This window comes from Myotis myotis, unplaced genomic scaffold (assembly GCF_014108235.1).
Source record: "Myotis myotis isolate mMyoMyo1 unplaced genomic scaffold, mMyoMyo1.p scaffold_m19_p_5, whole genome shotgun sequence".
Taxonomy (NCBI): domain Eukaryota; kingdom Metazoa; phylum Chordata; class Mammalia; order Chiroptera; family Vespertilionidae; genus Myotis; species Myotis myotis.
In genome coordinates this window covers 34,642,454-34,656,439 of record NW_023416357.1, presented here as the reverse complement: position 1 = coordinate 34,656,439, position 13,986 = coordinate 34,642,454, and the positions used below count along the sequence as shown (strand labels likewise).

At 41.4% G+C, this 13,986-nt stretch overlaps 1 protein-coding gene across 1 annotated transcript in view; it reads right to left on the bottom strand.

Moving 5' to 3' along the window:
- Positions 1-5,548: 5,548 nt before the first annotated feature.
- NLN (neurolysin) overlaps positions 5,549-13,986 on the bottom strand; it is a 96,592-nt gene continuing 88,154 nt past the window's right edge. Inside the window, exon 14 of the mRNA XM_036310883.1 lies at positions 5,549-5,615. Coding sequence (XP_036166776.1) covers positions 5,580-5,615 — 36 coding nt within the window. The 3' untranslated portion in view covers positions 5,549-5,579. The remainder of the gene's footprint in view (positions 5,616-13,986) is intronic.

The window sequence follows — 13,986 nt, the reverse complement described above, 5'->3', positions numbered from 1 at the left end:
TATTTTGTACAAATTCTATTAATTTGTACTTCTTAATCCCTTTACCTTTTTCACCGAGTCCCCCAGCCCCTCTACCCTCAGGCAATATGGTATATCTATTCACTGAAGTATTTTGTGGTGAATTAGAATAGTCATATATGCAATGGTCCCTTGGTATCCAGGGGATTGGTTCCAGGACCTCCTTCGGATACAAAATCCTTGAATGCTCAAGTCCCATTTATAAAAAATGGCGTAGTGTGTGCATAGAACCTACACATGCCCTACCATATACTTGGTCACCTCCAGATTACTTATAATGCCTAATATAATGTAAATGTCATGTAAATAGTTACACTGTATTTTGGAAATAATGACAGGAAAAAAAGTCTGTACATGTTCAGTACAGATGCAACCATCATAGGCCTAACTACATAGTACAGGTCCACAACACATAACTTTTTCCCCCCCAAATATTTTTGATCTACAGTTGGTTGAATCCACAGATGTGGTACCTCTGGATATGGAGGGACAACTATACATATGTCTATTGTAAAGGAAAATTATAAAATAACATGTAGAGTCTGGGTTGTAAAAAGTTTTCTACATGCATAGGAAAAAAGCCTGTAAGGATGTATAGCAAAATAATGTTTTTACCCCTGGACTGTGCAGTTCCAAGTGATTTTTAGTTTTTTTAATGTTTTTTAAAAATATAGCATAAGCATGTATCACTTAAGTCATACATTATGTGTGCTCTGGCTTGAAAAAATTAAAATACACCAACTTAAAAACAATTGTTTCAGGAGAAAATATTTGTAAATCATATATATAATAAGCAATTAATATCCAGAATACATAAAGATCTACAACTCAACAACAAAACCACAAACAACCCAATTAAGAAATAGACAAAGCGTTGTCACTTTGGCAGCACATAATACTAGAATTAGAATGACACAGAAAAGATTAGCCTGGCCGCTGCACAAGGACGCATTATTATTTTTTTTTAATGGACAAAAACACTTGAATATGCAGTTCTCCAAAGAGGATATGTAAATGGACAATTAGCCATCTACCTCATGGCATCTTCCATTCTCTGACAATTTCCCTCCCACCACCAAGGAGAAAAATAAAACAAACATTGTCCCACCTCCTCCTTTTCACTGCCCAAAGCGCCTTTCTTCTTTAGTTGAAATCCCTCTTTGTTCTAGAAAGAGAAAGGAAGGGCATTCTTTGTGTTGTTATATGCAAGGGGCTCACATGTTGCACTGGCCACATTTTTACCGATTAACCCACTACCAGCTGCCTGTGGAGCTTAGGAGAGCCACATGCCCCCAGCACTTCGGAGGGCCTGGCCTCGCCCTCCTTCCTTAGGTGAATGGGCATAACAAACACGACTTTGATTTTTCAAGGCCAGAGCACATAGGCTCATGGATGGGACTTTAGAGCTAAAAGGGTCTTTGAAAAATATCAGCCTAGTTGCCTTCCTTTTTCAATAAAGTTCAAGGACAGTAAGTGATCTGGCCAAGAATACAGTGATTGGGTGTAGAAATCTCTACCATTAAATTTAGAAATAATGAAGACCTCTCCTTTTTTTTTTTTTTAAATATATTTTATTGATTTTTTACAGAGAGGAAGGGAGAGAGATAGAGAGTTAGAAACATCGATGAGAGAGAAACATCGATCAGCTGCCTCCTGCACATCTCCTACTGGGGATATGCCCGCAACCCAGGTACATGCCCTTGACCGGAATCGAACCTGGGACCTTTCAGTCCGCAGGCCGACGCTCTATCCACTGAGCCAAACTGGTTTAGGCAGACCTCTCCTTTTTTGTTGTTTGTTTTCAACCACTGCTTTAAGTATCATCAGGGGAGAAGTGAGGCAAGAAAAAGAATCTCAAGTTAGTCATTCTTGTTCACAACTTGGATGTAAGGTTTTTGTGGTGAAGGAAGTTGAAATTCATGACTAACATGAATTTTTTTTTTTAACTTTTCATTTTTTAAAATATATTTTTATTGATTTCAGAGGAATGAAGAGGGAGAGAAAGAGATAGAAACATCAATGTTGAGAGAGAGTCATTGATTGGCTGTCTCCTGCACACCCCCTACAGGGGATGGAGCCTGCAACCCAGGCATGTGCCCCTATGGGGAATTGAAACGTGACCTCCTGGTTTATAGGTCAATGCTCAACCACTGAGCCACACCAATTGTACTAAAATGAGTAGTTCTTAAAAACTCAGTATTTGCTAAGCACCCTGGATATGTAAGTTTACAGAATTTAGCATATATTGCAATTAGCTTTACGTACAGAATGGTTAAGAACTATGGATAACACAGCAAAACAGCTAGCTGACAAAGAATTTAATTTCTGAAAATAATCAGTCACAAAGTTCAGCGTGTACACACACACACTGAATATTTCCAATCTCAGTTTTGGAAAATTGGGTCTTACTTGCTTTTGGAAAAGCCCTATGCTCTGTGGCTGACCCACTCATAGTTAACTGGAATTGGTTTTCTAATCATCTTTTATAGGATGTGCCATTGGATTTGGAAGCCTGATGCTCCGCTGGGGCTGCATGGAGTTGGTGAGGTGGGGAAGGTTTGAGATCTGCCCATCAGGGTAGGATGGTAAGATGGGCTTGGCTGCCAGGGTTGACTGCAGAAGCCTAACCAGCTGGACAGGCAGAGCTATTCATGCAGTGTCCAAAGGACACAATCATTTCAATTCCAGAGATGGTGATCACTAGGGTTCCAATAAAGCAGACTGGGCACAGAAGTAGGAAATTCAGGTGGTACTCACCACTCGGGACTCAGTGAAAGGTGAACCAGGGGCAAAGGTTAGAGGGATAAGGAAGGGCTTAAGTTTGGATATAGAGATCAATAATAAGCCCACTCCATCATAGGCAGGGAGAGGGAAGAGATGGCAACATATCCATGATCATTCAGGGCTCAGCCCTGCAGACACCCTAAGTCCAGTTTAGCAATGTGAATGCCTGGGAACTAATTAGCCCCAGGGGTTACCATTAGGACACTAACAGTTGGAAGAAATGACATTTTTTTTCAGGACTTCTGCATGCTTTTCACATATGTGACACACATATGCAGAGAAAAAGAGAGATTTAGTGCAAAGAATTGGCAGTTTGGGGGTTAGGGAGACAGGTCCGGAATCCACAGGGCAGGCCATGAGAGAGCCTGCAAGGTAGGCTGGAAATTCTCAGGGAGGAGTGGACACTTCAGTCCACAGGCAGAGTGTCTTTTTCTTTGGGGAAACCTCAATTCTGTTCTTAGAACTTTCAACGGATTGAATCAGGCTCACCCAGATGATAGAGGATAACATCCTTTCCTTCCGGTCACCTGATTGCAGGTGTTTATCATATCCACAGCATACCTTCACAGAAACACTTGGCACTGACTGAATAACTAGGTACTGCATAGCCTAGCAAGTTGACAAGTAAAAGTGACCATCACACCATTAAGTGTCATGGAGTATCTGTCAAGTATCTGGTTTTAGATTTGGAATCTGAGCCTCTGAGAGATAATGACTCTTGTCCTAGAAAACAGGCTGTGGGGATTTCTAATTTTTTGTTCTATACCATGTCTCCCAGAGGGAGACACACACAGTCTAACCATCTATATGATTCATGTTTCCAAGGTCTTAAAAATGTGGGAGAAACAGAACCAAAAAGGTATTGTTTGTCTCAGAGATGTGTACATCTGAAAACAAGTGAGACCGAGCCTTCTGGTGAAGAGGTAGGGCAGAGGTTAGGGAGGTGGCATATCTCATACAAAGATGAGGGACTTTGGACTCAGACACACCTGAGTTTGAATTATACATGTACTGCTTTGCAAATGCTGAGATCTTAAGCAAATGGTTAGTTTTAAAAAATTCCCTTCATGGAGATATAATTCATTTACAGTATGATGTGCCTGCCTATTTGAGTGTATATTGACAATGAGTTTTAACAAATGTATACACCGGTGTAATCAAATACATAATCAAGATATAGAATATGTTCCTTGGATCCTTTCCCAGTCAACTCCCTGGACTCACCAGCTCACGGCAACCATGACCTGCTTTCTGTCACTATTAGTTAATTTATCCATTTTTAACAAATACTTATTGAGCAGCTACTATGGGTTAGACATAGATGTAGGGACAGGGATAGGGTAGTGAATAAGACAGGCAAAAAAATAGAGGGAAATAGGAAGCAAACACAATATATGAGAAAATATAGAGGGAAATAGGAAGCAAACACAATATATGAGAAAATATGTGGGCGGTCACAGGGAAAGTGATTGGGAGAACCTGGGGGGGGGGGGGGCATGTGCTGCTCTTTTCAGTAGGGTAGTCAGGGATCTCATCATTGGGAAGGTGACGTTTAAGCAAAGATCAGAGGGAAGTGTGGCACCAGCAATATGGGTGGTAGAATAAGAATGCTCTAGGTAGGAAGAACGGCAAGTGCAATGACCTGGCAAAAACAAACAAACACACCATTGAGCTCAAGGGAAATATTTTTTATGAGATCGTCAACATTGCCTGACTGAGGCAGCACCGATCTTTAGCTAGAGAACTCTCCGGAACCATAAAGAGATGCTGAGGACTGCCCGGTCTGTGGGCTGCAGTGTTGATGGCCACCAACCTGTCAGCCTCAGAACATAGCAGTGGGGCAGCGGGTTGCCCAGTTAGTTAAGAACTACACAGGAAAAAATTCCAAGTAAAGATCATTTGACACGCCACCCCCCAAAAAACAAAGTCTTTTCACATTTTCCCTATTTGCATTGAGTTTTTAAAGAAAAAAATTAAAAGACTGCAGTTATAGTTGAAGACCCCCAAGTATCTCTCCCAGACCCCATTCTCCATTCTCCCTCTCCACAGTCCTGAATATGGTGTCCATTTTCCTGTGGATATTTTACACTTTTATTAATATGTATAGATCCAAAATATATAGTATTGCTTTGAATATATATGGTAACCTGAATATATCTTTTTGCAATGACACTTTTTGCTCAACATTGTTCTTGAATGAAATTTATATTGATATAGGTAGCTTCAGTTCACGTACCTAATTGCAGTACAGCCCATTATTGAAATACTAGAGGCCCGATGCACGAAATTCGTGCAGGGGGAGGGGGATGTTCCTCAGCCCAACCTGCGCCCTCTCACAATCCAGGACCCCTCGGATCGCTCCTAACCACCCACCTGCTTGCTCCTTACCACTTGGCTTGCCACTCATTAGCACTGCTGCAGAGATGGGAGAGGCTCCCACCACCACCGCTGTGCTCGGCAGCGGTGAGCCCGGCTTCTGGCTGAGCAGTGCTCCCGCTGTGGGAGCGCACTGACCACCAGGGGGCAGCTCCTGCATTGAGTGTCTGCCCCCTGGTGGTCAATGCGTGTCATAGCAGCCGGTTGTTCCGCCATAATGGTCTCTGGGCTTTTATATATTTAGATAATCCAAGGCAGTATCCACTTTTGTTTTCCTTCACTGTTTCACTATTCCGAACAAGGCTTTTGTGAACATTCTAGTAGGTATCTCATGGTACACGTACAGAAGAGTGTGTCTGGTGGTGCCTACCTTAATGTGGAATTACTGGCTGTGTTCATCTTCAACCTTCAAAGATAAATTGCTGCCAATCTGATGGCTGTGAAATGAAATGGCATTGTTGGTTTCAGAAGTACAATAATTTATTTTTTCTCTTATGTTTTCTATGTATTTGAAACTCCACAGTTTCATAAACTTATCCTGTTTTCTATGTTGAAAATTTTCCTTTATCATCGAAAATTGTAGTGGCTATTATGAATCTCTTCATCTTGATGTATCTTATTTAAATAGGCTGTTTTGTCTTTTGAAATATGTTTTTTTATTTTTTACATAGAAAAATGACAGTGAGAGAAAAGAATACACACACACACACACACACAGACACTGGTTGAGATACAGTAATTTTTTTCTTGATAATTTCTTGCTTAATGTGACCTGAATTTTTGTATTTTTGTATAGGAATTGGAATATATCCCCCCCTTTCTTCTTACTGGAAACATCCCAAGATCAAAGATTTAAGAATAGCATTGATACCCACTTAGTTTAATTAGTATTTGGCAGCCCTGTTGACAGAATCCTTGGACTTGCACCTGGAGCTTAGAGATGGCACTACTCAATGATGCCACTTCAGCAACTCCAAGCACCATTCTATTTTTATACTGTCTACCTAAGAGATTCAGCGACACTTGGATATGCTTCCAGCAACCTCCCCAAAGAGTTTCTGTGGGAACAAGTCACATCAGTAAATCAAAACTTACACCCTATTGACCTAGGAAATACAAAGTCAACACAATAAACAAACATGAGATCATATTTCCATTTTGGTTGAGGACAAGGGGAACATTTAATCCTGAGCAGAGTGAGGGAGAGACAGGCAGAAATACAATGCACGCTGATTGAGACTATACTCTATTCTCCTGCAGTTTGCTTTGCAAAAGCCAGATGGGAAAGGAATAAAAATTAATTTCTCTTGCTTTCCCATACTTACCTTTTATGTGTCTTAGTATCAAAAGAAACAGCCAGCCTGAAACTGTATTTTCTTTACTCAAAGATTGTGGTATGAGAATGTATATTGAGAGGTGCAGGTGCAAGGTGAGCTTTGTGGGAACAAAGAAATATTCAAGATAAAAACCATGATAAAAGTAATAATTTTCAAGACCTAAGACAGATGCCTCTGTTGGGGGAGTTATGTATGTTGGTTATAGGTTCCCAGAGAGTTGAGCCACACAATTTGTTCTTTTGTTTATTGATTAAGTTGTTTAGAAATGTAACAAACTTGTCACGTTTTTCAAACAGCTCCTTTTCTTACTTCCTCTAGAGCAGTGGTTCTCAACCTTCCTAATGCCACGACCCTTTAATACAGTTCCTCATGTTGTGGTGACCCCCAATTTCATTGTTACAAATTGAACATAATTAAAGCATAGTGATTAATCACAAAACAATATGTAATTATGTATGTGTTTTCCGATGGTCTTAGGAGACCCCTGTGAAAGGGTTGTTCGACCCCAAAGGGGTCACGACCCACAGGTTGAGAACCGCTGCTCTAGAGTCTCTAGATGACAGGTAGATTTTCCTGGCATGCCCAGTAAAGGTCAACTTTTGGTAATGTTCCATTAAAACATGACTACAAACATTTTTATACATAAGAGGTAATAAGGAAGTTTTTAGTTTTCTTCTAACTCATGCCTTTGATTGTTGACGGTTAATAAAACCTGAAGATGCTTTGGAAATGGGTTAGATATTCTCTTCTATTATTTTTGAAAAGAAAACTTCCCCCTATTCACCTTGAATTAAAATATTAATTTGTTAATCAAGCATATCCTTGAAGTCAAAAACACTTTCTTCTCTTGAACATTATAGTGCCTCCCCGCCTTACATTCCTGAAACTTCTCTAGTTTATAGCGGCACTTCCTGCTGCCAAGTTCTTGGCTCTCCATTCTAACACTGACCTCCCAGCATTCACCTTCTGACAGGCAAATCTGAACTTCAGCCTGCACACCAGCCTTGGTCATTACCACCTCAAATATTACAAACCGCAGTGTTCCTTAAGTGGCACCGCTGCTAGAACCCTTCCAGGGGCCTGATCGGAGACCTAACCTGGGAGAGTCAGTGTGTTCAGGGTGAGAGAAGTATATCCTGGGCACATGATTCATTCTCCAATGCAATGACTTCATTTCTGCTGTCCCCGAGGACAGCAGCAGGCATGCGGACATTTCGCTACTGGCACCACAGAAAACAGTGTGCTGCGGTATTAACACTCCCCAGTAAATTATGATAGGCTCCTGAGAAACTCATTAGGTAGACAGAGGAACTTATCAGGCCTTTGTAGATTTGAATATAAATACACACAATCTTTATGATACTAGCTGGCCTGTTAAACTAGGGCTTAAAACATTTAAGCTGGGCCCTAACCGGGTTGGCTCAGTGGATAGAGCATCAGCCTGCGGACTCAAGGGTCCCGGGTTCGATTCCAGTCAAGGGCATGTACCTTTGTTGCAGGCATATCCCCAGTAGGGGGTGTGTAGGAGGCAGCTGATCGATGTTTCTCTCTCATCGATGTTTCTAACTCTCTATCCCTCTCCCTTCCTGTCTGTAAAAAAATCAATAAAATATATTTAAAACAACAACAACAACAAAAAAGTTTAAGCTGGGGCTCTGCCCCGTGACGTACAGTCCCTTTCCACAACGTTGGAGAGAAAGCTGAGCCTTGAGTCTGCGCCTGCATATTCCTACAACTTCTCAGAAGCCTGTGGGTAATGACTGAGGAGACAAACAAACAAACAAACAAACAAAAAACGTTTAAGCTACTTTTTTCTTTTTTTCCTCCTGAACCTGAACTTCAGTAGATACCCATCAACTAGATAGCAGTCTGACTTTCCTGGAACAAGTTGCTAATATTAAAGTTGGTTGAATTATAAAAGAAACCAAGCCCTGGCTGGTTTGCCTCAATGGATAGAGCGTCAGCCTGCAGACTGAAGGGTCCCAGGTTCAATTCTGGCCAAGGGCACATGCCTGGGTTTCGGGCTCGATCCCTACCTAGTAGGGAGCGTGCAAGAGGTAGCCAATCAATGATTCTCTCTCATCATTGATGTTTTTATCTCTCTCTCCCTCTCCCTTCCTCTCTAAAGTCAATAAAATATATTAAAAATAAAATAAAATAAAAGAAGCCAAATCTTCTAAGTACAGACATTTTTAAAAAGGCATTTACTTTTAGGAGTCATTGCATATAATTTACTCTTATCATAATCCTTTTGAACCTCTTATTTAGCCTGCAGGCACTAGAATATTGACTGTAATTTACAATGAGAGGTTGTGAGAAAATTAAAAAGCACCTAGAACTTTATCCATGGCCTGGTTGACTCAGACCTCTGCCACACTCCTACTGGGATTTGCTCAGATTTTCCCACCCATCTGATGAGTCTTTTGGAAGAAAGAAAGATGAAAGGAAGGGAGGTCAGGAGAGAAAGAGATGCTGCCTATGGCTGCTTAGAACACAGCAGGAAGCTTATCTACTAAAGAATTACTGACATGAAAATAATAAAACAGAAGCATTGAGCTCTGTGGTTCTGTCTTCATTTAGACCAGGGGTGGGGAACTTTTTTTTTTTGCCAAGGGCCATTTGGATATGTATAGCATCATTTGTGGGCCACATAAAATTATCAGCTTAAAAATTAGCCTGCTCTATTTGGTCAAACATTTAGTTAGCTCACCCTTAATGCCTTGGCAGGGCCAGACCAAATGATTTTGCGGACCTGTAGGCCGGATGTCCCCCCCACCCCCATCCCCACCCCCACCCCTGATTTACAGTCACCATTAAGCCACTCCTATTTCCCTAACCTTAACTAACGTAGAACTAGGAAAGGAAATGTAAAGGTGGGTCACCTTCCCAAATGGCTTCAGAAAAGGTTTCCCAATCAGGGACCCATGAGAGGAGAAAACACACTGGGGTGCAGGCCTTGACAGATGAAGGGCGAGACATTTCCCTCTTGCCGCCTGATCCCAGCTGGAAATTCACTGGCTGTGCGGCTGCCTGAACAGAACAGAGGGGAACAGCCTCTGGCTGAAGACTTTATCTCTGAGGCTGAGACACAGTGGGCCGGGTGCAGTTTAGAACAGTGACTGGATTGTGAGCTACAACAGAAGTCCCACTTGTCACACAGATGTTTGAGACCACAGGAAGGCATCTGATTTGGGACAAGGATGACAAAATAGATTTTTTGGTGTTTCCCACTTTGCCCTGAATACAAAGGGACTGATGACTGCTTTGTTCCTTTTAGGACCTACCCAACCCTTGATAGAGAAAGAAAATTCCTGTCTGGAACCCCTCCTCCTTTCTGAAAGAAGTAACCATCACCCAATGAGGTGAGAAAGCATAAGTGATATCATGCAGATATTTTTGCTTTGTTTGCTAATCATCAATTTTCCTCATTTATCTTCAGTGACTGCCTGTTAAACAACTGTAGTTAACACTAGTAAGAACATGGCTTTAAGTTGACAGTATCTGCCAACATTTAAAATGCTTCTACCCTTTGAACCAGGAATTCCATTTTAAAGAGTTATTTAACAGATACACTGACAGATGTGGAAAATAACAGATGTGGAAAATGATATAAAAATAATCATGGCAGCATTGCTTGCAATGTTCAAAGAGTGAAAACAACCTGAAAGTTCACCAGAAGATGGATGAAATAAATTACTGTACATCTGCACAAGGAAATGGGATATAAGTTTAAAGTCCAGTTCCAGGCCCTGTCATGAGCCCCAGCACTCTGAAGTTTTTCCGTCTTTCATTCATTTGCTTAAATCGTTGCTATATAAAGAAGGTACATCTATATATATAAAAGCCTAAGCAACCATTATGACCAGTTGACCGAATGATCGGTCAACTGGTCACCATGACGTGCACTAACCACCAGGGGGTAGACACTCAACACAGGAGCTGCCCCCTGGTGGTCAATGCGCACCCACAGCCAACCTCTCTTGGCCAGCTAACCTCCTGTGGTCCCTACCCCTGGCCAGCCAGCCTCAATCAGCCCTGATCACCAGCCAGGCTGAGGAACCCCACCTGTGCATTAATTCAGCACTGGGCCTCTAGTAGTCCATAAGGGACTGAAGAGTTGGGTGCTTTCCCTTCTGTTCTTATTAGTAGCAACACAAAATTATTTACACAGATGGGAGAAGGAAATAAAGAATCCTGACTAATTCTGGACCATCTCCAAATAGCTCAGTGGTCATCTTAACAGCCCGTTTTCTAGATTTATAGGATGTACTAATGCCTCTTGGGTATATTAAACGTACCAGGTCAACAGGAGTCCCACATCACTCCTCTAATGGCTAGAATTTACAACCATTTGTTCACAATGCATAAAAATGGTTAGTGAGCCCTTGCCAGTGTGGCTCAGTTGGTGGGTGTCGTCTTATGCTCGGTTAAGGCATATGCCCAGGTTGCAGGCTCAACAGCCACTGGGGATCGTGTAGGAGGCAGCTGATTGATGTTAGGCTCTCAGATAGATGTTATGCTCTCATCAATGTTTTTCTCTCTCTCCCCCTCCCTTCCTCTTTCTCTAAAAATTAATGAACTATTCTTTGGAATAATAATGGTTAAAGTGAGTATTTTCACCTATTTCTTGTGAGTCCTTTAACCACGGGGTCTAAGAACTCCTGGATATAACAAACATGGAAGAACACCATTTCGTCCAACTGTGGACATGCTGAAAAGGGAGTCAACCAGGTGGTTAGGAATAAGTCTGTGGTGGTGGGTGGAATGTGATCATAAAATACTGAGGCATAAAGGTTAAACTGTATAAGGGTCGAGTGTGGTAGAAAACAACATAAAAGCTTCTTATACCTACCTTTCTTCTGCACTTTATCTCGGTGTATTATTAACATACTTGCCTCCCTCACTACTTTGTGAGCAACTTGATTCAGGGTGGACATTCTTGTATCTTAATTACCAAGAACAGTGCCTAAAGATCACGGGCACTTTGTATTCAATTCTTCAAAATGAAGAATTTGAAGAATTCTTCAAATTGAATTCAAAACCATAAGTTTGAAAACAAATTGTTTAAGACAGTAGTTCTTACAATTTTCTGGTGCATACTAGGGATTCTTTCCATACAAGAAATGCACAAAGCTAGGTACAAAAATTTCAATATACTTTCAAGGCAATTGTGGACATCTGCTCTCTCTCCCCTTTCATACATCTTCTAGGGAACCATAGATCTTCTAGAGAGATTAAGAAATTCCTAGGCCCTAACCCAGGTGTGGGCAAACTACGGCCCGTGGGCCGGATCCGGCCCGCTCGGCTGTTCTCTCCGGCCCGCGGAGCCGAAAGAGCGGAGGGTTCTCTTGCTCTCCCCTCCGCTCCTTCACCAGCAGCAGTGTTAACATGTATTAGTTCACACAAACACTCCATCCATGCTTTTGTTCTGGCCCTCCGGTCCAGTTTAAGAACCCATTGTGGCCCTCGAGTCAAAAAGTTTGCCCACCCCTGCTTTGGCTCAATGGATAGAATGTCGGCCTGCGGACTGAAAGGTCCCATCCCAGGTTCGATTCCAGTCAAGGGCATATACCTTGGTTGCGGGCACATACCCAGTGGGGAGTGTGCAGGAGGCAGCTGATTGATGTTTCTCTCTCATCAATGTTTCTAACTCTCTATCCCTCTCTCTTCCTCTCTGTAAAAAAAAAAAATCAATAAAATATATTTAAAAAAGAAAAAGAAATTCCTAGGTTTAGCCCTGGCTAGGTAGCTCAGTTGGTTAGAGTATCATCCTGGTACTACAAGGTTGCGGGATCTGCATAAATAAGTAGAACAACAAGTCTGTTTCTCTCTTTCTGAAATCAATCAATAAATAAAAAGAATAAAATACAAATATATTTTTAAAATTTGTTTTGTTTTTTACGAAAAGCACCTTTCTTTCATCTACCTCACACACTCTTCCAGTACACTAAGGAAAAGGGCCTCTTCTTGTACAGAGTGTAAAAAAGAACCTATCTATGTAGCTTTAGATTCACTTATGAGATATTTTGCAATATTATAGAAAAAATGATCCCTTATAGCAAAAGGTTATTTTAAAGTAGATATGTTTCTTTAAAAATATTTACGAACTATTCACTGTGAGTCAAGGGCTGTAGGATAGAACCAATGACTCAAAGAATCACAATATGGTGCAGAGCACACGTAGGAAACTGGGTGTCTGAGTTTCGTTTTTGCCTCTGAGTGTGTGATGAAGATAGTGGTGGGTGCAATGGACAGGGCAACTGTAAATGCTGTAAAGGAAGAAACTAAACCTTTTTTCTTTCTGTAGAGCCTTTGGCTTTATTATGGTCATATACAACTCTTACCCTCCCACCCTGTTATCTGATTACTCACAGGAAGACTGATAACCTGCAGATAAGCAGTCACTGATTACAGATGAGGAGTAAGCAATGCTTAAACAATAAATGCTTGAACCATATCCCTGCGTTACAAGGGAGCTGCACCCATCTAAATGCCATTTCTAAGATCCAGCATGTAAATATTTCACCTGAGTGAAATATTACAAATTTGATGATTATTACAAATTTGTTGCACCTTAAACTTATCTCAAAGCTGACCTGGTACGAATGTGTACTCAAAGAAGGAATCCCCTTTGTAACACTCCCGGCAGCCACAGGCTTTGTTTGGATACTCAATAGCTTTAGCAAAATGTGTTTGAAATCCACAATAATGATTAGAAACCGCTTCCTCACATTGAAATGAAGCCTCCTTACAGTTTCCAACCATTCCTCTAAGCTTTGGCTTCTGCAGCAATGCAGAATCATCCTATTCTTTCTCCCATGCCATTCAAGGATTTGAAAACATTTCTGAATTCATCTCCAGCCGGGACTTCCCTAATTCTCTCATGTATTTCTCTTGAGAAGTTCAAGGTCATCACCCTTCTGTTCTTACTCTTAATACTTGGCCATAGTCTGCTTAAAACCCAACACCTAGAACAGAACATGATATTCTAGCTGTGACTGATCTTACTTCACCAGAGTCCAGAGGGCTTATTCTTTTGATCTAGGTACACCCTTCCATCATACAATCTTGTAAGGTTTTCATTCTCTCCTCCTGTTACCCTGCCCGCATGTGCTGTACTGCGGGCTTATACAGGAATTTGGTCAAATAAAACTGCCAGGTCTTTTTCTGAGTGCCACTATCAAGTCAGGTTCCCCTCCTTTTACACCTTGGCAACAGAATGTGTCCAACTTCATCTCAAATTGGTCTCAGCACTAAAATAATTTAAATCTTTTTTTTTTTTTAATTAAATCTTTATTGTTCAGATTATTACATTTGTTGCTCTTTTTTTCCCCCCATAACTCCCCTCCTCCCAGTTCCCGCCCCACCCTCCGCCCTCACTCCCCACCCACTGTCCTCATCCATAGGTGCACGATTTTTGTCCAGTCTCTTCCCGCATCTCCCACACCCCTTTCCCCCCCAGGAATAGTCA